Consider the following 24,195-nt stretch of genomic DNA (forward strand, 5'->3'; position numbering starts at 1 on the left):
TAGCAAACAGAAGTGGAGACAACACGCCACCTTGCGGTACACCGGCAGTAGTACTCGACCAGTTGGAAAATTTGTCATCGATTTGAATACGCTGTCGGCGACCATACAAGTAACTATGAAACCAATCAATCGCCGTCGGAGATATGTAACGAGAACGCAAAACCCCTATGAGGACATCATAATCAACAGCATTAAACGCGTTGCTGAAATCTAACAGCGTTAATACGGTCAGCTCTTGATTATCCATCCCCATGCGAATGTCGTCTGTGATTTTTAGTAACGCAGTAGCCGTACTATGACCAGGACGAAAACCGGATTGTAAAGGATTCAGTAAGGCATGCATGGAAAGAAAGGAGCTAAGCTGTTTATGAATAAGGCGCTTGTTTGTCTGCAATATCAAAATCCAAAATGTATTTCGGTAACGTCATCATACCAAAGGCTTCCATATTACTGAATCATTTTTATCGAGACTAAATGCTAATACCAATTCTGAATAGGATACTATTAAGTCATCATCATCAAGCTTAAACTGTTTTCTTGTCCTCAGGTCGTCCCCAACCAACGCTCTCCTGGATGATCGACAACAAGCCGATCGAAGACCACACGGTGTTGAAAAACGACGGGAAGGTCATCATCAGCAGGATCAGCGTGGGCGGCGCGGAGCGGAGCTGGCTCAACATGAGCATCCGCTGTCAGGCTACAAACACTCCGCTCTTGAGCCCACATGAGAGGACTGCTCGAGTGGAAATGAATTGTAAGTTGATGCTAAATTAAGTGATAATAAGAAATATGATGAGGAAGTCAAAACTGGCTCAACATGAGCATACGCTGTCAGGCGACCAATACTCCGCTCTTGAGTCTTCATGAGAGAACTGCTCAGGTGGAGATGAATTGTAAGTTAATGCTAAATTAGGTAGTAAATGTCAAATATGATGATGAAGCCAAAACTTATAGTAGCTGAACAAACGACCAATGATTTACGCCTAATCTATATCTTTCTTCGCTAATTCGCATCGTAGCCACATGATAGGATATGCTCTAATCTTACTTCTGACTACTGGCACTAATTTCGACTGTACTTTTTTTATTAGATTAAAATAGCAAATCTGAAGTTAATTAACTGCGTTGCCTCCTGAGAATTAAGATGTAAATCTCATATGTTTTTCGACATCCACATTCTTCCACCAAAACAAAACAATTGGTTCATGCTAAAAAGACGCTGCTTTACTTTGTAGATCGGTTACAATCTACCCAAGTTAAGCGCGTTTCCAGGGAATAATTCCAAGAATCCTAAGGGTCTACGACTTAGACCCTTCAGATTGGTACAAGTAGTGCTCGCATGCAGGTGTTACTAATTAAAATCTCGAGCATTTCGTCGTGTGACGTATACAGTACAATTCTAGTAAAGGCTAAGTGTGAGCTAGTGCTCAAGGGTAATGTACCCTTGAGAGAATTCCTCACAGTACCAAAGAAATTTGCAATTGCGTCTCCAGGCCTATAATCATAAAATTCAGCCTTTATTGTGTAAAAAGTAGGCCGTCGTCATAATTATTCGTTCTGCCCTAAGCCTAAGTTAATTGTTAAAATTATTTCGACTCGGGAAAGGTCACGGAGTAAGAACGTTGGGGAGGAAATTACTACATCAAATTTTAGCCCCAAAGTTTTTAGATCGTCAATTCCTCGTACCTTTATGCAAGAATTATGAGATTTATAAGCGCCGCTGTAATAAATCTTCGGGTTATTTTCGTATCTACCTTCTATCATATGTCTTGAAACTAAGTTACGTTATGGCATACGTTTTAGTGGATTACGTAGACATTTTTATCTCAGGCTGAAATTACTTTGTTTGTTTGTCAAACCTATCAATAAAAACTCAAGCAATCCGTTCATTGTTTAGATGAGCTAACTACCGATGGAAATAGTTTTTTTTTTTTTATAAAATTGGATAAGCAAAATTAAATGACCATACAGTTCACTGGCTCGTAGACAGTAAGTGGTTACAGCTAGCCATGAACATCCTTACTTCCTTACTATTATATTTTATATTTATATAACATTATAAATCCGAAAGTAACTCTGTTTGTCTATCTGTCTGGTTGTCTCTTCTTCACGCCTAAACCACTGAACCGATTTTAATGAAATTTTGTACAAAGATAGTCTGAGACCCGAGAAAGGACATAGGATAGTTTTTATCCCGGAAATCCCACGGGAACTAGGGATGGCGATCTAAGATCGTTAAATCGGAAAATTGATCTTTTGGACTAAAAAGTCGATTATTTTAATCGATATTAGTTTGAATCGTAAACTATGCATTTGATTAAGTGATGATCTTTAGCAAAGTCGTTGTCCATGAGCCCACGAAGGTTTCAAAGTTGGTACGCCAGATGGCGCCACTTTCATTTCAATGAAGGTACGAATTTTCAGTTTTATGTATGTTAGCATGTCATATTACTTTCTTTGAAACGCGGGCGAAGCCGCAGGCAAGAACTATTGTATAATAAATCCCGATAAGATTATAATCCTGTCTGCTTCTGATAAGTATGCCTTTTTTGTCAAACCAAAATTGCTGGTGTTTAACACTAGTACTAGAGAGAAATATGTATAGCGGTAGTGCGGCCAGAATGGAAACAAAGAGGGTTCTACGCTCAACAAGGGTATTTTTATATGGAGGAATGTGAGCTAAGGATTAGAGCTAAGTATTAGAGACAGGTGCAGCTATATAGCTATATGATGAGAAGAGTAGATGACGTGCTAAGTAGTTAGCATATATCGTCTTCATGGCATATCCTGCTAAGCTCGCAGGATACATCGCACTTTGATGAAAACGGTCAAATAGTTTCGTAGTTAAACTTCAACTTCGTTTACTACTTCGCTACTTCGTACTCTGGTGGAAAAGCACTCTTAATCTTAAATATAACACTGCATCTGTCCGATCAGAGTACATCGTCAAATAGGTTAATATAGTTATTGAAGCATATTATAAATTAATGGTAAGAGATGTTCAAAATGATACAGGTTTAGGTAATAAATGGCAATCGTCCTGGCACGTTATAATATGAGTGCTGTTGTGTTCTGGTTCGAAGGGTAAGAAAGACATACTTTTCCGAGGCATTTCTACTTAGTCCTCAGGGATAACGACGCATCTGTGGCTGTCCTCATGTAGGAATCATAACTTATCTAAAGTTGATTACAGATGTCCATGGGCGGCAGTAGTCTCTTACCATCGGGTGCACTGCTTGTTCGTCTGCTACTCCTATATTATAAAAAGAAGATAGTGGCCTATGCAGCTATTGCTCATGCGATAGTAGCCAGAGGGCAGTCAGCCTTACAGTTCTTATAAAAAAGATGACAGTGGTCTATGCAGCTATTGTTCACGCGATAGTAGCCAGAGGGCAGTCAGCCTTACAGTTCTTATAAAAAAGATGACAGTGGTCTATGCAGCTATTGTTCACGCGATAGTAGCCAGAGGGCAGTCAGTCTTACAGTTCTTATAAAAAAGACGACAGTGGTCTATGCAGCTATTGCTCATGCGATAGTAGCCAGAGGGCAGTCAGCCTTACAGTTCTTATAAAAAAGACGACAGTGGTCTATGCAGCTATTGTTCATGCGGTAGTAGCCAGAGGGCAGTCAGTCTTACAGTTCTTATAAAAAGACGACAGTGGTCTATGCAGCTATCGTTCACGCGATAGTAGCCAATGGGTATTCAGCCTTACAGTTCTTATGTATTCTGTATTTATGTCATCTGCCTTGGCACTTGGCAGTGCATACTCCGTCGTTAGCGCCTCTTACAAATTTTATTAGCATCCTGAAATCAAATTGTTTCAAGTTGGCATGTCTTGGCGTTACGCCAAACTCGATTTATGATTTTATCCGAAGAATTCTAGGGACATCTGGTTTTTAAACTGTACACATATACAGCGTACTTATGTAAATATATTTTCTAGCACGTACATACCTTACGAAAACGTTCATTGCACTGCAACTTGTGTATTTACCCGACTGCCAAGGAAGGGTTATGTTTTTCGCGCGTATCTTGTATGTTTGTCTTTCTTTATTTGATCCGATCTAACAAACGGCTGGATGAATTTCAACAGTTAAGGTGTCATTATATTTGTCTCAATGACCCGAAAGTCCTTAGATAGGTGTTAGTAAAAAAAAATCAAAATGGCGGATTTTTGACGCCAAATAGTAACACATTTAAAAAAAAAAGTTACCCGAACCTATCGAGTAGGGTATCAAATGAAAGGAAATGAAACGGAGATTATAAAAACATATTTCTATATACATAAAACAGCAACGTGACGGAGTGAATGACTAACTAAATGACTTTTTCATTTTTCAGAAATCAACATACAGCCTAAACCAAGTACCGTACAGTTCTGAAATTTTGCACATAGGTTCTCGATATAGCGTGAATAAGTAATAAGAAAGGCTTTTTGGAAATTCTACCCTTAAGAGGGTAAAATAGGGGAAAACAGTTTTTTTGAAATCCTTTAATTTTAAAGCAACTACTATAAAGTTTTGTGTTTGGCTTTCTGGATAAGAACAAGGACGCATTTATTTATCCCCATCCGAAAAATCAACCCCGTAGAGGGTAAAATAAGGGTTAAAAGTTAATTTGAACAACCGTGAATTTTGAAGCAAACACTATGAATTTTTTTATTAGGCTTGTTGGATAAAAATAATTAAATTCTACCTCTAATGAGGTAGAATTTAATTATTTTTATCCAACAATTACTGATGTTATATATTCTATAGACTGTAAATGGTGGATTTTTTTGCGAAATAGTAACACGTTTTAAAAAAGTTAACCAAACCTATCGAGTAGGGTGTCAAAATAAAGGAATTTAAGAGGAGATTAACATTTACACACATACATTATATAATATATCTTATGGTAGTATAAAATTCTCGTGTTAGTTACCGTACACCTCCGAAACGGCTTCACCGATTTTCACCAAATGTTATATACATATTCAGTAGGTCTGAGAATCGGCCACTATCTACTATTTTTTTTTTACCCCTAAGTGATAAGGGTTGTTCACCCTTAACATTTTTGTATTTATATGGCAACACAACGTTTGCCGGGTCAGTTAGTACATATATGCTCGTATATACACATCGAGATGACTGTCTGACTAAATGAGTGAGTTTCTGTGCGAGAGATCAACGCAAAGGGAAACCGCTGAACTTTACAGTGCTGGAATTTTACACATATCGTTCTTTATATTGCATAAATGAGCACTACGAGGATAAAATAGGATAATATTTTTTGAACATCTTTTGTTTTTGAAGCAGACACCTACTATGAAACTTTGTATTTGGCTTTTTGGATAAAAATAATGAAATGCCTATTTCACTGCTTTTGGAAATTCTACTTCAGCCTTTTTGGTGCAGTCGGGTTTTTGATTTTTTTAAATTAATTACTTGTTTAACCTTTTTTTCAAAGTTAAGTAGTGTCAGTTGCGATCGAAAGATGGATGAGCGGTAAAGTCATACGCTGTTCTGTGCATGGAAGGGCATGTTAAGTCGACAGGACCAGTTGTTATTACTGAATAAAACGGTTTTTAAACTTTGTCAAAGGCCTTATTGAAGGCTTTAGAAATCCGATATATTCTGGCAACTAATTTATAACCTCTACCACCAATCTATATTACTAATTCTCGCTTGGCCAGGGCGGTGGATCGGCCTTATCGTTTCCTTTCTGAGAGAATACCTTCGCCCAGCAGTGGAGCAGTAATGAGTTAGCGTCTTTGAAGACCCGCGTGGCGGAGCGGTCACCATGCCGGTCTGACGCGCGGAGGGTCCCGGGTTCGATCCCCGGCCAGACAGATTTCTAAATGATGAATTTAGATTTCTGTTTCTGGGTCTGGGTGTTTGTGTATTTGTCTCTGTGTGTGTCCATAGCACCCACGATACAGGGAATCTTAGTGTGGGCTGTGAGTGTAGAAAGCGTTAAAGCGTTTAAAAATCAATGTTCAATCAGCTTTTTAAATTGTAAAATCGAGTTTCTAACAGAGTCTTATAAAAAAATCTTTTGCTATCCTCAATGTTTTTTGTTTTCAACGCCATTCTTTTTCTAATTCCGATTCCCAGCATGTCTTAAAACACTAACTTCAAAATAACTAATGTAGCTACGTGACTTCCATATTATATTAAATGCACTTTTTAACTGCAAAAGTCAAGTAAGTAAAATCTTTTTTCACATGAAAAGTGTGTATCCGTAAATATATACTCGTATAATGTGTTAAATATTGGATTGAGTAATACTAGTTTCAAGTGTGTGGTAAGGGAGACATAATTGTTCGAGACGTTCGAACGTAATCCTCAGGGATAGCAAAGCTTCTGTTGCCAACCGCATATAAGAATGTTTTCAGAATGAGAAGGATTAGGCCATATTCTACCGCGCTGGCCAAGTGCGAATTGGTAGACTTCACATACCTTTGAGAACGTTTTTTTTTAAGAATTCTCAGGTATGCAGGTTTCCTCACGATGTTTTCCTTCATCGTTTAAGCAATTGATAATTAACTTCTAATACGCACATAACTTTGAAAAATCAGAGGTGCGTACCTGGGATTTCAACCTGGGACTCCTCGATCTAGAGGCCGCGTTTCTTAACCACTAGACTATCACTGCTTCATCTTTGTTATATCATAATTCCTGCTAATTAAGCCATGTCAATTAATTAATAAAATCACTTTTTCCCACAGTACGACCAACGTCAGTCTCAATAACAGAGAAGCCAGGGCAACTGTCAGCGGATACCGAAGTCACGCTGACTTGCGTGGCGCACGGCAGTCGTCCTTCAGCGCAGATCACCTGGTTCAGAGACAATAGGAGATATACTAGAGGGAAGGTAAGATATCACATATCAGGTCTTAAATAACATGTCATTTTATTATTCTACGTATCATATACTTTAAGACTTAAGTCCAATTTACAGACCTTTCATCCATGAAATGTTAAATTTATTATAATAAAAATAAAATTAATAAACTGTTTACAAAAGCAAATTGTATAAGTATGTAAGATTAGGAAGAGCGGGGTATCCTGGCACAGGAATTATATTTACTTATAAGGATGCTCCAAAACCAACTCATAAGTATGTACACAATTTGTTAACCTAATAAAGTATTTTTGATTTTGATTTGATGGCCCTTTTAAAGACACTTGATGCATATAAAATCTAAGAAATCATTTGTGTAATCACTACTACTATTCACTAAAGACTAGTATCGCCGCCTCTAAGGACATATAACCTATTTAAAACTGATTAATTGCTTTTCAACCACTACGACAAAGTTGGGACCATTATGGGTTGGTAATTTAACGACCTGCGTGGCGGAGCGGTCACCATACCGGTCTGACGCGCAGAGGGTCCCGGGTTCGATCCCCGGCCAGACAGAAATTTAAATGATGAATTTAGATTTCTGTTTCTGGGTCTGGGTCTTTGTGTTTGTATTATAGATTATAGTTAAACGATATTTAACTACGTGTTTGTCAGTTTACGAATTGTTATGGATTGTGTAGTAGTATACAATGATACCGAATATTGGCTTCCAACTGAAAGTTATTACACGACACGACATTAGCGAGCTGCGGAGTTCATATGAGTTTGCTAAGTGCGGTCCCTGCGGCGGGCAAGTTGCTCTGCGCCCGCAGCGTATATTCATGGTCGGAGTAATGGTCCCAACTTTGTCGTAGTGGTTGAAAAGCCTGTCTCTTAAACGTACCTGTTCCTGCTTTAAATAATTTTGTTTGCTATTCATGGTCCGGGTAATGGTCCTAACTTTGTTGAGGTGATTGTAAAGCCTTTCTGTAATGTCTATCTTTACTTTTTTGATAATCTTTTTCAAATTGTTCTAACTTTTCACCAGAATGCTCGCGTGTTGTTCTGCAAAATACTCTTATTTTTGGGTGATGAATCCGTAATTTTTTTTAGCCTTATTGCGACCTATAATTTTGGAAAACATAGGGACAAAAATTGTTTATATTTTGATATTGTGCATATAAAAATACGAAGTTACAAAAACCATTTTTGTTTAATATTATCAAACTCCTTACTTATAAAATCACAACATTAATGAGACCTATATTTGGGATATTTTTCCCGAAACCCATATATGTATGTATGTTTTTGGAAAACCCCTTCGTTGTAATATACAATCCACTTCGGAATATTGGCTTCCAACTGAAAGTTAGTGCACGGCACGACATTAGCGAGCTGCGGAGTTCATATGAGTTTGTTAAGTGCGGTCCCTGCGGCGGGCAAGTTGCTCTGCGCCCGCAGCGTTTATTCATGGTCGGAGTAATGGTCCGAACTTTGTCGTAGTGGTTGAAAAGCCTTTCTCTAAACGTGGTCGTACCTGTGTCTGCCTTTTGATTTTGTTTTAGGATGTTAAGTATATTCTGCGTATGATATTAAATGTTGCTTTTTTATTTGATGAGGCCGAAATCTAAAATTAAAGTTAGGATTATAGAAACCAAATTCTTTCGAATTGTATAGTATACATATATTGCAGATTACAGTTTAAATCATGCCGTATAGCTTCAGTAGATATGATGAAAAATCTCGAATGATTCGTTACGTTGTTACCACAATATTAAACGCTTTAAAATTCATAAGTCACGGTTGAGTGGGTAAACATATTATTGTTGAAAATGATAAAAGGCTTATTACGATCAAATGAAAAACACACATGACGTGGTAAAACTACATTTCCATTTATTACTCATACTTTTATAAACAATGGTTTCTTTGTGGTATGAATTTCAGCCTCTCGCGATGGAGATTCAAGGTTCACTTTCCAGGCACTTTTTCCCATGTTTTAACAGTCCAAGGAAACGTCGTAAAAAACCTCTATGCCATTTAGTTCAAAAAAACTCTTAGAGGAGTGGGAAGTACACAAATTCTCATTTGGCCAGCGTGGTGCACTGAGGTCTAAATCCATCTCATCCTTAGAGGAGACTTGGTGCAAAAATATATATATTAAGAGATATTTTTTTTGTATTTTCCCAAAATATGCATAATTATGAACATTTATGAAGTTTACAGCGCTCGCTATTAAAAGAAAATAGGAACCAATAGTTAAAAAAATATTTTCGAGCTTATATACTAAAACATTCTAACTTAAGGCAGTCACAACTTCACATTGATCCAGGTAAACATACACCAGGTTATTACTAACTGGAGTACGACATTACTCGACTTGTACTTACCTGATATGAGTTCGTTATACGGAGCCGCCGTGGATAAGTTGCGAACTAACTTTGTCGTGTCTTAATAGATATGGTTTAAGAGCATCCGTCGATAATCTTGTCGTAAAACAGTTTTATTTAAAAGGCAAGATATGATATAAGTGTTACCGACTGACTTATCCGAGGCAACCATCTCAGTCCTCAAGAATAGTGACGCATCTATAATCGGCTTCAGGTAGAAGAATATGTTCCATTTATGTATATGGATTTGGTGTCCATACAGATCAGGGAACAATTACAGATGACCATACGTTGGAGGGACCACTAACCATCAAGTGGACTGCTTAATGGAAGAATGGACCGCCCGGTAGAATTCACACACCCTTGAGAACTTCTTTTTAAGACCTCTCAGGAGGGTCTCATGAGTAAATATACGTGGATTTACTCATGATATTTTCCTTTACCGTTGATAATTAATTTGGGATTCGAACCTTGGCCTCCACGAATAAGTGACCGAGTTTCTAACCAAACCAAACGAGTTTCTAAACAAACTGCTATATATCGAATACTCAAGTCCCAATCTTTCCCAGCACACCGAGTTCACCAACGAGACGTCTACGGTCAGTCGGTTGGTGATGCTGCCGCAGCCGGAGGACGACGGCGCGGTCATCAGGTGCAGAGCTGACAACCCTGTGCTAAGGGTAGCGCTGGAGGACTCCTTCAGGATGAGCGTTGTTTGTAAGAACTTCCTATTTAATTGATAGAAGATAGTAAAGAGCAACTACTCGATGGTCAATCGGTCGGTTATGCAGCCGCAGCCGGAGGAGGGCCCGATCATCAGGTGTGGGGCTGACAACCCCGTGCGCTAGTGGCGCTGGAGAACTCCTTCAAGATGAGCGTTGTTTGTAAGAGCTTCTTATTTAATAGATAGACGATCATAAAGATCAACGGTAAGTCAACGGTGAGTCGGTTGGTGATGCTGCCGCAACCAGAGGATGTCTAGGTCATCAGGTGCAGGGCTGACAACCCCAGGGGGTTGCACGGCTAAGAGTGGCGTTGGATAAATCCTTCAGGATGGGCGTTGTTTGTAAGAATTTTTTATTTTTGATAGAATGAAGACTATGAATTTCTGAAGTTTAGAGTTGGAAAAAAGAAGAAGAAAAAACAAAAACATGCGTTTGCGTTATTGGTTATGTATTATTTACGTTATAATTAAGATAAAATAGTATAATTTTGTGTAGTAATAGTGTGTATGTAGCGTAGTAAATTAAATATAGCGAATTAAATAGAGACAGGAAGATAGATTTCATTTTGTAATAAAGATTAACTTTATGTATTTTTTATGCTATGATAGATATCAAATATATCGTAGAGTTTAATAAGAAGAAAAAGTTGTCAACGGTATGTGAAGTTTACTAATGCACTTGGTTAGCGTAAATATAGTCTTAAACTTTTCTCATTCCGAGAGAGTTTCCCAGCAGTGGGACAATAATGGACGGACAATAATTTATTGACAAAACCAGTAAAATATAAAAAGATTCGAAAATTCGAACTTTTTGTATCTTCAACATTAGTTAGCGTCTTCAGTTTCGAGAATCAGGTCATAGATTTATTTGTAGAACTTAAGCGCAGAATCTACCGATTTACCATTTGCCTAAACAGTATTTCACTGCCTCGGTTACTGAAATAGGGGAGCAAATGCTCCATTAATTGTGCCAAGAGCCGTCTCTAACTATCTTTGCATTAAATCTTGTGGTAAACCACAACTCTAATACTATTTCTTGTTTTCAATAATTTACATTTTTACATGAGTTTCTGCACTCATAGTCCCAAACTAGGATTCCCTGTGGATGCCATGGATAGACACAAAAACGAACACAGACATCCAGATACCTTAATTCATCATTTAGATATCTGGCTGGCCGGGGATCGAACCCGGTACCCTCTTCGGGGTCAGACCGGTATGGTGTACGCTCCACCACGCCAGTCAGTTTTGGGTTAAATTCTCGCCAATTTGAATTGACATAAATTTTACTAAAATAATAAATCGAATAATTAATGAATCATCACGAATTTGCATGTATACATTAGAAGCCATGGTTATAAAGAATCCGGAAGGTGTTATTTCTGCCTAATAACAGCAGTGTTAAGCGCTGCTATGTTCTGGATTGAAGGACGTGGTAAGGGAGACACACTTTTCCAAGGCAGAACGCCTTGGAAAAGTGTGTGTCCTCAGGTGTATCGGCGCTTTTGTGGTCGAACTCAGATAGGAATAGATATTCCTAGATAGGAACTAAGCAGGAATATCTATTCCTATCTGGGGCTGATTACAGATGTCCTTGACCTGCAGTATTTGCCATCAGATGGACTGCATGCGCATCTGCTACTCGTATGTTATAAAAAAAAAGCTTAATACTGTGTCATTCGACTCTTCAACAATAAAAATGACTAATGACCGAATATCTGAAAATCAATGGTGTTACCGAAATCCATTGTCAAATAAATCACTTTTTAATAGAATGACGACAAGAGAGAATTTCCCATAAATGTCAATAACTTCATTTTCATTTTCCATTGAATTTCCATTTCACCGTGACTTATTGACTCAGGAGGAATTCACAAAATTCCCATTCGAGTGTGAATTGGGATATAATTATGCGAAATTACAATTATTGTAATAGTTCATTTTAACAGAAATATGTAGTTCTGAGAAAAGTTCATTCCCATTTATTAATTTGTTAATTATTAAATGTACTTACAGTACTTTTATTTTATTTATTTTTATTTTAATAGAATTGATTAACGTCCAAACATGCATGCATTTGAAGGTGATAGAACCCTTTGTGGTTCGACTCCGGCGGCATCACCGCCACACCTATTTCTGCCTTATAACAGCAGTGTTAGACGCTGCTTTGTTTCGTTTTGAAGGATGTGGTAAGGGAGACATACTTTTCCGAGGCGTTCCAGCTTGGTCCTCAGGGGTAGCGGCGCATCTGTGGCCGACCTCAGGTAGCAATATCTAATCCTATCTTGGGTTTATTACAGATGTCCATGGGCGGCAGTAGCCACTTACCATTAGGTGGACTGCATTCTCGTCTGCTACTCCTATAGTATAAAAAATGCAGTTCACGGGATGGTTAGTGGTTACTGCCCCCCATGGACAATTGGACATATACCTATATCTAACTATAATAGACCAGAGATTATATCTAAAGTCGATCAGATGTATTGCCACTATTATACTATTCTTGTTACTAGGTCTAAGATGGCCTGTTCCTGTAGTTCCGGGACCAAAATAGGGCTACGATATCCTCTGCCTTTTTTTTGTGTACAAGGTGAGGTTGACGCTCGCCACACCGTCTGGTGCGTACGACGGTATGCGACCACACATACGGTATCCTCTGCATGTTGTAAAAGGGGGCTTTTGGGGTTGCGAATGGCAAGAGTGGAAGCTCTAACCGCCCGGCTAGTGACTACGGGAAGATACTACCTATTTACACTTTTAAGCGCGGGTAACACCGCGGGGCAAAGCTCCTCTACAATGAACATAGTTTAAATTGCCATGCCATTTATAAAACGGTTCCCATTTTCCACATATCCGTATCAAATCCCAAAAAGATAATAGAAAACTCTTCATTACAAGATACTACAAAGGGTCAGATTATCAGTGCTGCCATCTGCCAAAACCCACTATTAGGACCTCACGTACATAATAGTGGGTTTTGGACCAATTATGATGATATCTGTACTAACTTGTAATGTTTACCTTCTGCAGACCCTAATAATGTTTTCATAATATTACGGGATCTGGTTTTAAATATTAATGCAGTTTTTATTAAATTTTACTTTACAATTATTTGCTTTTTTTATTTTTTTCACATATTGTGTTTTTAAAATTCAATGTTAGTTTTTTTGGATTTTGGTAATTCTTGTTTTTTTGAGCGCTTGAAAAGATACGAAAGTGATATTTTACGAAACCTACAGAAAAAAACTTGTCATCAATTCTGTACCAGTCATTATATTTTTCGTGTTGTAGTAATAGTTTCACTTCCGAATCTACGAGTAAGTATATTTAATGTTTTGATGAAGATTTTGATGTTGATGAAAGTAATTATTTTCGTGCAATTCAAACGATTTGACGGATTTTTACGTACGAGGTGTCGTTGGATTCGTCCAAATTGTGGGAGTAACATAGGCTATATATATTTTTAAGCATTCGAATATTTGTTTTTATTTTTGCAATAGTCCTTTAGTTAATTATTTTATGGAATCGTTCTTTAGTTTATTATTTCATGAAATATGCCAAAGAAATATAACTTTTTCCGTGTATACGCTATTTTCTAATTAGGTTCTAAAAACAACGATAGACTAAATAATGCCTAGTATAATTATCTGCCTTACACAAATCATACTCCTCAAACCAAATTCCAACATCGCTACCTAAAAGACAGAAATAGATAACGGTGGTAGTTACACCACAATCCATACCACTACCAAACAGCATGAATCAGGAGTAAATTACCATAGATTACGATTAATTACTAAGCATATTTCATCGGAACATAATTAGTCAATTAGCGCTCGAGTTAATCAGTAGTGGAGTCATTTATAATGCATCCGCGGTCTATTGTTGGGGTAATAAGTAGCCAGCAGAGGCTTACATTATAAAGAGCTCTTTGTGGATGCTACAGCACCACTGCCACACCTTTTTTGTTTTTTTTTTGTTTTCGAGGGGGAAACCTTCAAAAGGTACCCGACGACGTGGGAGCGACGCCGGGTTATGTAGGATTTTTACCGCACTAAAACCCCCCGGTGGACGTCCTCAGCGCTTGGTGGAGAACTCCGGGATCTCCAATGGAACACAACCGGAGTCCTCCAAGCGCGATGCCCCGGTCGGGCTCTGCCCTGAGGGGAGCACTTTACGCTCCTCCCGCACATCTGGTGTTTACGACGGCATGCGACCACACATGCCGCCTTCCTTCCCGGGGTTGCTCTCCGGACGGTTCGAGCTCCCACTCTTGCCGCCGGCAACCCCGGAAGCCCCCTTTTAGTCGCCTCTTACGACAGACAGGGGATACCGTAGCCCTATTCTAGCCCCGGAACTACAGGGACACCATTGCCACACCTATCAGTGCCTTTAACGACAGTGAAAATATTTTGCAAAAGCAGTGCAGCTACAATTATTTATTTGTAGTTTGGCTGCATTCACACTTAATCAGTTGTGTCTACAGCAGAAGGTAGCGGTAGTGGTAGGACTATTTGTAGTTTTTTTTATTTTTATAATATAAGAGTAGCAGACGAGCATGCAATCCACCTAATGGTAAGTGGCTACTGCCGCCCATGGACATCTGTAATCAACCCCAGATAGGATTAAATATTCCTACCTAATGCGCTGCTACCCTTGAGCACTAAGCTAGAAAGTCTCGGAAAAGTATGTGTCCCTTACCACACCCTTCAAAACGGAACACAGCAGCGTCTAACACTGCTGTTATTAGGCATAAATAGGTGTGGCGGTGGTGCCGCCGGAGTTGAACCACAAAGGCTTCTATCACCTTTAGTAGTAGTAAGATCGTACCACTAGTATACCTATTATCGTCGTCCCAATGCTATCCCACTGCTGGGCTTAGGTTTACCCTTAGTGTGAGAGGTTCATGCCACCGCGCTGGCTAAGTATTATTAGACTGAATACACCCTTGAGAACTTTAACACTTAAATATTCAGCTTTTCTCATCATGTTTTCCTTAACCGTGACATCAGTGATAATTTATTGCTAATACGCACCTAACTTTGAAAAATCAGAGGCGCGTCTGGAACTTGAATCTCAGACCCCAAGTAAAGAAACCGAGTTTCTTACTTGCGTACTATAAGTCGTCATCATCAACAACCCATTACTGTCCCACTACTGGGCACGGATCTCCTCTCAGAGTGACAAGGATTAGGCCATAGTGCACCGCGCTGGCCAAGTGCGTATTGGTATACTTCACATACCTTTGAGATTTTTTTTATAAATCTCTTAGGTATGCAGGTTTCCTCACGATGCTTTCCATCACCGTTTACCAAGTGATAATTAATTTCTAATACGCACATAACTTTGAAAAATCAGAGGTGCGTGCCTGGGATTTCAACCTCGGACCCCTCGATCGAGACGCCGAGTTTCTTAACCACTAGGCTATCACTGCTTATGCTGCGTACTATAAGTATGTACCTGATAAGTATATCAATAACGTGGTATTGAAACTTAAGTCCCCTCTCACAAAGAATCTCTATCGTTCAAGTATCGAAAAGTTAGTAGAAACAAAGGAAACTACGCAATGTTTGGAATTTCCTGCTAATTAACTGCTAAGCTTTCAATTTCATTGTTGCAACCATAATAAAACTTAGTGCTGACGTAATGTCACGTGATCTTACCATGACAAATGAACAACATATTCTTGTATAGATTTTATCTGATTATTATTATTATTATATTTTTAATGATAGTAGCAAATGAATGTGCAGTTGAACTGAAGTACATCTGTAACCAACTCCACATACTTAGATAGACTTTACTCACCCTAGAGATGTTTTTTAAAGATGTTCCAAGCGTGCAGATTGCAATATTTTGTAGGAAATGATATTTTCTAATATACGCATAACATTGAAAAATCAGTGTGCGCGCCGGATGTCTGAATTAAGGGGCTGAGTTTCAATCGCTAGTCTATCACTGATTTATCTGTGTATCATCATCATCAACTCATCACTGCATTACTGGATCTCCGCTCAGAATGAGAAGGATTAGTCCACATTCTATCGCGCTGGCGAAGTGCGTATTAGTATACTTCACATACTTTGGATTTTTTTTTTGTAAAATTTCTCCGGTTTCTTCACGATGTTTTCCTTCGCTCGATTCCTTTGATCTCTGATCGCTTATTTATATTTTAAGTACATACTGACTTTACATGACTTGCGCCCTGCGAGTGAGTAAGTCCGATTCGCGATAATTCGGACCTAAACTGCATGATCGTAGCTGTAATACAACAACGAAGATGACGTACAAGATAATTCATCATTAATAATTTCAGTAAATCTTAAGATTTACAGTACTTCGGACTTTTACAATAACATATCGATTATTGACTAACTTTAACATGCTTTTATATATCTAACATCCGGATAAAGTGTTTAAATTATTACATTGTCTGGACAAATTAGTTATTATACATAATAACCATTCATTCATAGCAGTGATAGCCTAGTGGTTAAGAAACGCGGCCTCCCGATCGAGGGGTCCAAGGTTCAAATCCCAGGCACGCACCTCTGATTTTCAAATTTATGTGCGTATTAGAAATTAATTATCACTTGCTTAAACGGTGAAGGAAAACATCGTGAGGAAACCTGCATACCTGAGAGATTTATAAAAAAATCAATCTCAAAGGTATGTGAAGTCTACCAAGACGCACTTGGCCAGCGCGGTAGACTATGGCCTAATCCTTCTCATTCTGAGGGGAGACCCGTGCCCAGCAGTGGGACAGTAATGGGTTGATGATGATGAACCATTCATTATTTATAATAGCTATTTGATCACTTTGACTGTAACATATGTATTTCATTAAATTCTTTTCCCACAGACAGACCAGTGCTAACGATGTCTCTGGGCAGCACCCTCAACCCCAACGACATCAAAGAAGGGGATGACGTGTACTTCGAATGCAACATCCGCGCCAACCCCAAGGAACATAGGATCAGCTGGTTCCATAACGTGAGTGAGTTTGGCTTTTCTCTTTTTGCTTTATCTTTATCTTTTTTATTTTTATCTCTTGTCTTGTCTTCGTTATCTTTTACTTATTAGAATGAGCGATTGACAAATTATCTTTTATTTTATATATTATCGGCATACTGTGGCATGCCCCGACTTTTCTGATGTTTAGTTTATTCAATTAACTTGTACTTCTCTTTAAAAAATAAATTAAGAAATAGCTGGATTTACTTTTAAAAAATCAATTGCTTCATGCCTTCCTGTTCATTAAAAAAATATGTATCAATTTCGATTAATATAAAAAAGTTTTACCATGTATTGTATAGTTTTTCGATTCAAACATACTCTTTCGTTCAATTCAATAGATTATCTTATTTTTTTGTAATTAAATTATAAATATAATAATTGTGTTCCGGTGCATAAATAGTTTCCATATTAACTTAATGTAAACCCCATTTCTATATATTTACTATATAGTACATACAGAACACGCAAATGAAAATGCAACTATTCCGTACAACAATCCGTATGTAAACAAGTTATCCGAAATCCGTTTATATTTTATAAAACATTGGCTCGCGCCCAGCAATGAACGTACAAGTTAGCAAATGCATGCAAATTTTTCAGGCACTCAGTTTTATTCAATTGGACCGTGCTTTTCTGTGTAAAATTAAATTAAAAGGCATTGAGGACCAATTTGTGCCGACACGGACCTGTGTATGCCGGAAAAGTGTTAATATATTTGCGCGGCTAATAGATTCGGATAGTTTTCGTTTAAAAAACCGTGTTTTTTGTTTGTTTTTCGTTTTGGATTTTGGATACGTTGGTTGTTAAATGGTTAAAAGTATAAGCCGTGTTGTGTTGATATTTAAGTGAAAAAAGCACACAATGCTAATCAACAACTTAGTTTAAAATAATTCATAATATTGTTTTTTATGTTTCCAAAATTAGTTAAAACTAAAGCTAAACTCTGTAAAAATAAAGCCAAGATGTGCCTGTATATATTAATTTTTATAGTAGCTTTTACCTGCGGCTTCGCTCAGGAATGAAACTTTTTTGGGAAGAAATGATACTCTATATTATTTTCTGAAACCCTGAAAACGTGTGCATAAAATTTCATGACAATCAGTAGTTAAGACATGAAAGTGTAGAAAAGTACATTATAGTACTATGTATTTATATTTTGAAAGCCATATATTTTTGATATTATCTTAAATAAGTTCATCAAAAACTAACTATCTAAACCCAAAATAAATAATATAGAATATGAGTAAAAATACATTTATAATATCTACATCTTATAAGCAAAATAATTCCTTTCTTTGTACTTATAACACAAGTTAATTTGCATATTATTCATTAAGCGTTCTTCAGTATTTATATAACATAGAAATGTAGTAACATAAACTACCACCAGAAATAATTTAAAATCTAGCTACAGTACATAACAGTAACAAGATTTTAGGCACCAATTCTGTTAAAATGACGCAGTCTTTCCAATTTAGAAATGACGACTCTAGAAATGACGACTTTAATATGGTCTTAGCGACAAAACGCGCTAAAAAAATTTTGCGACTTTGAAGTACAAAAATGGACCCATGTTTGACCAATTAATAATAATAAATTGAATTCATACTTAGCGGATTTCGACAACATTTTGGTATTTTTTTCGGCGTCAAATTGCCAATAGTAACATTTTTATTCTGCGCGACTTTTTAAATTCCGTAGTCAGCAACCGTATTTGTGGTAAAATGTCTTTTAGTGACTTTCTTGCAACTTTTGATGTTGAATGGTGACATGGATATTTTAGAGTAGATGACACTGAAATTAGGCATGAAAATTTCACAGTTACATTTGTTCTAGGACCAACAAGTCACCCAAAACATATCATCAGGGGTCTTCATCAGTACCAAGTCGTTGGTGCTGCAGCGAGTCACCAAGCGGGATGGAGGGTTGTACACCTGCAGAGCCGCTAACCAGATGGGCGAGTCCAGCAGTCAGGCTGTGTTCTTGAGAGTGCAGTGTAAGTCTTCAGGGACTAGAGCGGTCTAGATGTCTTATTAGAGTTTTATATGAAATATCGAGTATGCTTACCCGATGGTAAGCGATGAAATAGTCAACGAAGAGGGATATGTGTCCTGAAGTTCATCATATTGGTGATCATTCAATACGACATACTGTCTGGTAATCATTATGTCTGATGGGGCTGATATACTCACCATCAAACATCTCGCCAGTTCATCCTGTTCGTGCCCATCCTACTGCATTCTTGCATAACGACACCTAAACCTTATTTGATTTTATCATAAACATATTTGGTACATTGGATTTAAAATTCAGAGGCTCAACCGGTTATGGTTAGCTGGTTTTAAAATCAGTGTGAAAGATTTGTGACTTACATACATGCGATATAACGGTCTATTCCACATTGATCACCTTTTTTTTTTTTTTTTTTTTTCTCGAGGGGGAAACCTTCAAAAGGTACCCGACGACGTGGGAGCGACGCCGGGTTATGTGGGATTTTTACCGCACTAAAACCCCCCCGGTGGCCGTCCTCAACGCTTGTTGGAGAACTCCGGGATCTCCGACGGAACACAACCGGAGCCCTCCAAGCGCGATGCCCCGATCGGGCTCTACCCTGGAGGAGCAGTTTTCGCTCCTCCCACACCATGTAGTGTTTACGACGGTATGCGACCACACATACCGCCGTCCTTCCCGGGGTCGCTAGCTGGACGGTTCAAGCTCCCACTCTTGCCGCCCGCAACCCCGGAAGCCCCCTTTTAGTCGCCTCCTACGACAGGCAGGGGATACCGTAGCCCTATTCTAGTCCCGGAACTACAGGGACAAAAAACAGAAATCTAAATTCAACATTTAGATATCTGTCGGGCCGGGGATCGAACCCGGGACCCTTTGCGCGTCAGACCAGTATGGTGGTCGCTCCGCCACGGGAGTCGTCAACCACACATTGATCACCTGGGCGATCATTTAAAAAAATATAACATTTAAGTATATTTTAATCAGTTGCATGGAAACGTGAAATGGGTGCCTAAAATGTTTAACATTTCTGCGGCATCCTTTAAATAGCATACTATATATCTTTCTGGCACGTTAAAACCACCTGTGTGTGTGTCCTACTCATACTTTTTAATAAAAATGCATATTTCATAAATATTGTTCCCACTAGATGCCCCCACGTGCGCACAACCGACCCCCCTGCTCATCGGCGCGCGGCTGGACGAACCCCTGCGCGTGCGCTGCACTGTCAGCGCTGACCCCGCCGACGTGTCCTTCTACTGGCAGTTCAACAACAGCGGCGAGAGCTTCCAGGTGTCACCTGCACGATATGGTAAGAACATTGAAGTGACACCCCTGGTGATCGGCGCGCGGCTGGACGAACCCCTGCGAGTGCGCTGCACTGTCAGCGCTGACCCCGCCGACGTGTCCTCACCTGCTAGATATGGTAAGGATATTTTGATGTCAAAGTCAAACTGTTTGTTTCAAAGTAGGGCCACATAAACCACTTTGTGAAAGTCAATTAATTACATTACATGTAATTAAATGAATAATAAGAATTTGTTATAATTTATGTAATTCTTCCTATATGTAATTATTCCTACTACACTAGAAATAAGTCTTCTCACGCCAACAGTATGGAACTTTGTAATCTGATAAATTGAAGAGAAAGCGTTTGACCCGCATGGCGGAGCGGTCTACATACCGGTCTAAAGTGCAAAAGGTTACGCTCTACGCTTTCTGCACTCACAGCCCCACACTAGAATTTACTGTGTCGTGGGTACCATGGACACACAAAGACGAATATTAAACCCAGACCAGGAATAGATATCTAAAAATTCATCATTCAGATATCTGCCTGGCCGGGAATCGAATCCGAAACCCTTTGCGCGTTAGATCCGGGTTCGATCCCCGGCCAGATAGATACTAGATGTGTAAATCAGTTATACGTCTGGATGTTTGTGTATTTGTCTGTGTGTCTCCGTGGCAACCATGACACATGGAACCTAGTGTGGAATTGTGAACGTAGAGAGAGTCTCTAAAGTTTTTAATGCGGAAGCCATTTTCAATATGGGAAAAGTTATAGGTTCACGTCACCGACGTGCTGTGAGGTGTTGCGGCAGCCTTACTAAACCTTGTCTATTTTAAATATATTCAAAAATAAACTACACAATTAAAAAAAAATATATAACGGCGCGGGCTATTATTTTCAATTAGTTTTAGTTAATTTGGAGTTGAAGCTATTTAATCTTATTTTATGATTTCCATTCAAATTACTTCATTAACAATTATTTTAGTAGACTATATTTTTGGAGCGGGTAACTCCGGATGGGGTTGCAAGTGTCGCCTATTTGTTATAAGAACTATGATTATTGTTTCGTTTTTGAGAGTGAGTTGACAATTGACGTTGATGGCGTGTGGACTTGTAAATCCATCGGCTCCGAATTTATTATTATTTTCTTGTGTGCTTCTTTGTTGGAACCGAAAGCAGTTGGTGCACTATGAAGGAACGCCATCTGGCATTTCTATATCGGTCAGACGCGAGGCTCGGCGATCTGACATCAGAAGCGGGACGCCCAGGAGCTCCACAGCGTAGTGAGAGTGACAGTTGGAAAATTTTATTTGAAATGCAGAAAAAGCAAATGAAGGAATTCGTTCGTGTAATTAGAGAACCAAGCTCTTATAATTCTAAGGTCACATTTGGTGCACGGAAGCGACGCACGCGTCTGGTGTAATATAGTGGATTTAATCTTTGCAAGAGAAGCCATTATCGGGTATTCATGTTATTATTACAATGAGTAAAGCCCTCAAAGGATCTACGACCTCATGGTTAGCACAAAATAGCTTTACTGAAATAACTTGGTCTCAGTTGGGAGACCTATTTTTGGCAGGTTTTGTTAAAACTCCGGCAGCCTTTGTGTAGATTGTGTATTGAGACCCCTACGGAAGGAGAATGCATGTCCTCGTATGCCACTCGTTTTCTTAGTACACTAATGAGTCAGTGGCGATCTTTAGCGGTGGAACAAATTGCCATTGCTGTTACTATAGCACATGCTTCCAAATTGACACAACTAACTTGCCTAGTGATGCGAAGAATCCACGAATGTATCACGATAGAAGATGATATACTTGTGGCAAGATGGGCCGCCACGTTTCTGCTGAAATTTCTGCGTTTTTAATAAAAGCAAAAGAGATATAATAACTAATCCCCGTTCTGAGTTTTTAGGTAATCGTACGCCACAACAAACTATGGAAGCAGTAGCAACTAAGAGACCCCTTATCTGCTATTCCTGCGGTGAAAAGGGTCACATGGTGACACACTGCCCGAGGAAGGTCGATTCCGGTGCTGAATGATCCTTACTTAAAGAAAGTGTAGCTAACATATTCTCAGGTAAACGACAAAATACTAGAGTTATTCTGAGTGGTATTTAAGGACCGGCGTGGCGGGGCGGTCACCATACTGGTCTGAGGCGCGGAGGGCCCCGGGTTCGATCCCCGGCCAGACGGATGTCTAAGTGATAAATTTAGATTTCTGATCTGGGTGAATGTATGTTTGTCACTGTGTGTGTCCATGGCACCCGCGAAACAGGTAGTAAGCTGATGTGGGGTTGTGAGTGTAGAAGGCGTTTATTTTTTTCATTTATTTATTCAAATGTTAACTGTAACTTGCAATTATTAACGACAGTAGTGTTACAGGGCATTGCGTTTATCTAGTTGTTTCACGTTGTACCTAACCTATGTATTTCACATGATATTATGATAGGTAGAGATTTACTCTCATTCGGGTTTTCCTTTGAAGTATGTCAACTTATTCTGAAGATACGACGACCATACCGACTTAGCCCTGAAGAGCGGCAAATGGCCCTAAATAAAATTAACGAACTATTGGACTCCGGTATTTTACGAGAAAGCTGAAGAATGGTTCTCGAGTCCTATTCTATTAGTTAGGAATAACTTATAATTTAAAAATAAAACTAAAAAAATACACTTATAGTTAAACTAACAGGTAATGATTTTTGCAATCTAGTTACGAACTTTTATCTCAATAATAATTAACGCCATCTAGCGATTCGGTGGTGAACTTTGTGGATCGATAACAGCATCACTTTGTTAATTAGTTGTGATTTAGTCCGCACCGCGTTGCTGCGGCGCCACTTACCTCGAACACTGCTACGAAAATAATGTATTATCATAGGACCTTGATGGTTGTTCAAAATTTTGAATTGAACTTACCGTTAGAAATGGGTGGGTATCGGGTTCTGAGATTCCGTTACATACATTCATACCTAGATACATGCAGGTAAAGCTGATAAAAGCGTAGTAAAAAGGGTGAGTATTCATTATTTCATGTCCCTGAATATGGCGAGCGAGTACCACCAGATTCTCGTTCATAAAGACTCTATTGAGCGTACTGCTTTCGTTATACCTGATGGATAGTTCGAATATCTCTCCATGCCTTCTGGTTTACGTGAGGCTCCTTAATAGAGCCATTCGCTGTAATTTACATTGATTGTGTTATTGTCCCGGCTTGTACTGTAGAAGAAGCTTCTGACAGGCTTCAGTAAGTTTTAAAAGCTCTAACAGAAAATAGTTTATCATTGAATTTAAAAAAAAATGCTGGTTTATGAATCTAGGGTTGAATTTTTAGGATACGCTTCATATTTGAGATTGTACCCAGTTTCTTTCAAAAGACAGGCCCTTTATATAGGTGAACAGGAAAAGGCAAATGTAATTGGACACCCAACGTTGAAAACAATAGGAAAGAAATAGCAGTGATAGCCTAGTGGTTGATAAACTCGGCCTCTTGATCGAGAGGTCCGAGGTTTGAATCCCGGGCACGCACCTCTGATTTTTCGAAGTTATGTGCGTATTGGAAGTTGATTATCACTTGCTTAAGCGATGGGAAATATTGTGAGGAAACCTGCATACCTGAGAAATCTTTCCAAGTGTAAACTTGATAAGCGCGGTGCATTGTGGCCTGGTCCTTCTCGTTCTGAGAGGAGACTCGTGCAGTGGGACAGTGATGGGTTAATGAAGATGATGGTGAAAAAAAAATTAAAATATTAACAGACAAACCGGTCGTATCGATTTTATTTTTTTGATGTCGATAAATCAATCGAACTGCACACAGATGTGAGTGCCGATGGGTACGATGCCGTTGTTCTCAGTCACCAGACAAAACAACAATCTAGCAATTGGTTACAAGCAAAACAGAACAAGATTCTTAAAATAAAATCAATAATAATCAA

The 24,195-nt window shown here is 38.8% G+C and overlaps 1 protein-coding gene across 1 annotated transcript in view; it reads left to right on the forward strand.

Annotated features, from left to right (window-relative positions):
• LOC140745286 (neural cell adhesion molecule 1) overlaps positions 1 to 24,195 on the forward strand; it is a 222,165-nt gene that overhangs the window by 179,226 nt on the left and 18,744 nt on the right. Inside the window, exons 6-12 of the mRNA XM_073077053.1 lie at positions 548 to 754; positions 6,711 to 6,856; positions 9,789 to 9,936; positions 16,806 to 16,936; positions 18,797 to 18,956; positions 20,118 to 20,279; positions 21,262 to 21,264. Coding sequence (XP_072933154.1) covers positions 548 to 754; positions 6,711 to 6,856; positions 9,789 to 9,936; positions 16,806 to 16,936; positions 18,797 to 18,956; positions 20,118 to 20,279; positions 21,262 to 21,264 — 957 coding nt within the window. The remainder of the gene's footprint in view (positions 1 to 547; positions 755 to 6,710; positions 6,857 to 9,788; positions 9,937 to 16,805; positions 16,937 to 18,796; positions 18,957 to 20,117; positions 20,280 to 21,261; positions 21,265 to 24,195) is intronic.

This window comes from Epargyreus clarus, unplaced genomic scaffold (assembly GCF_041222505.1).
Source record: "Epargyreus clarus isolate Ecla_fem2 unplaced genomic scaffold, WU_Ecla_fem_2.2 ptg000010l, whole genome shotgun sequence".
NCBI lineage: Eukaryota > Metazoa > Arthropoda > Insecta > Lepidoptera > Hesperiidae > Epargyreus > Epargyreus clarus.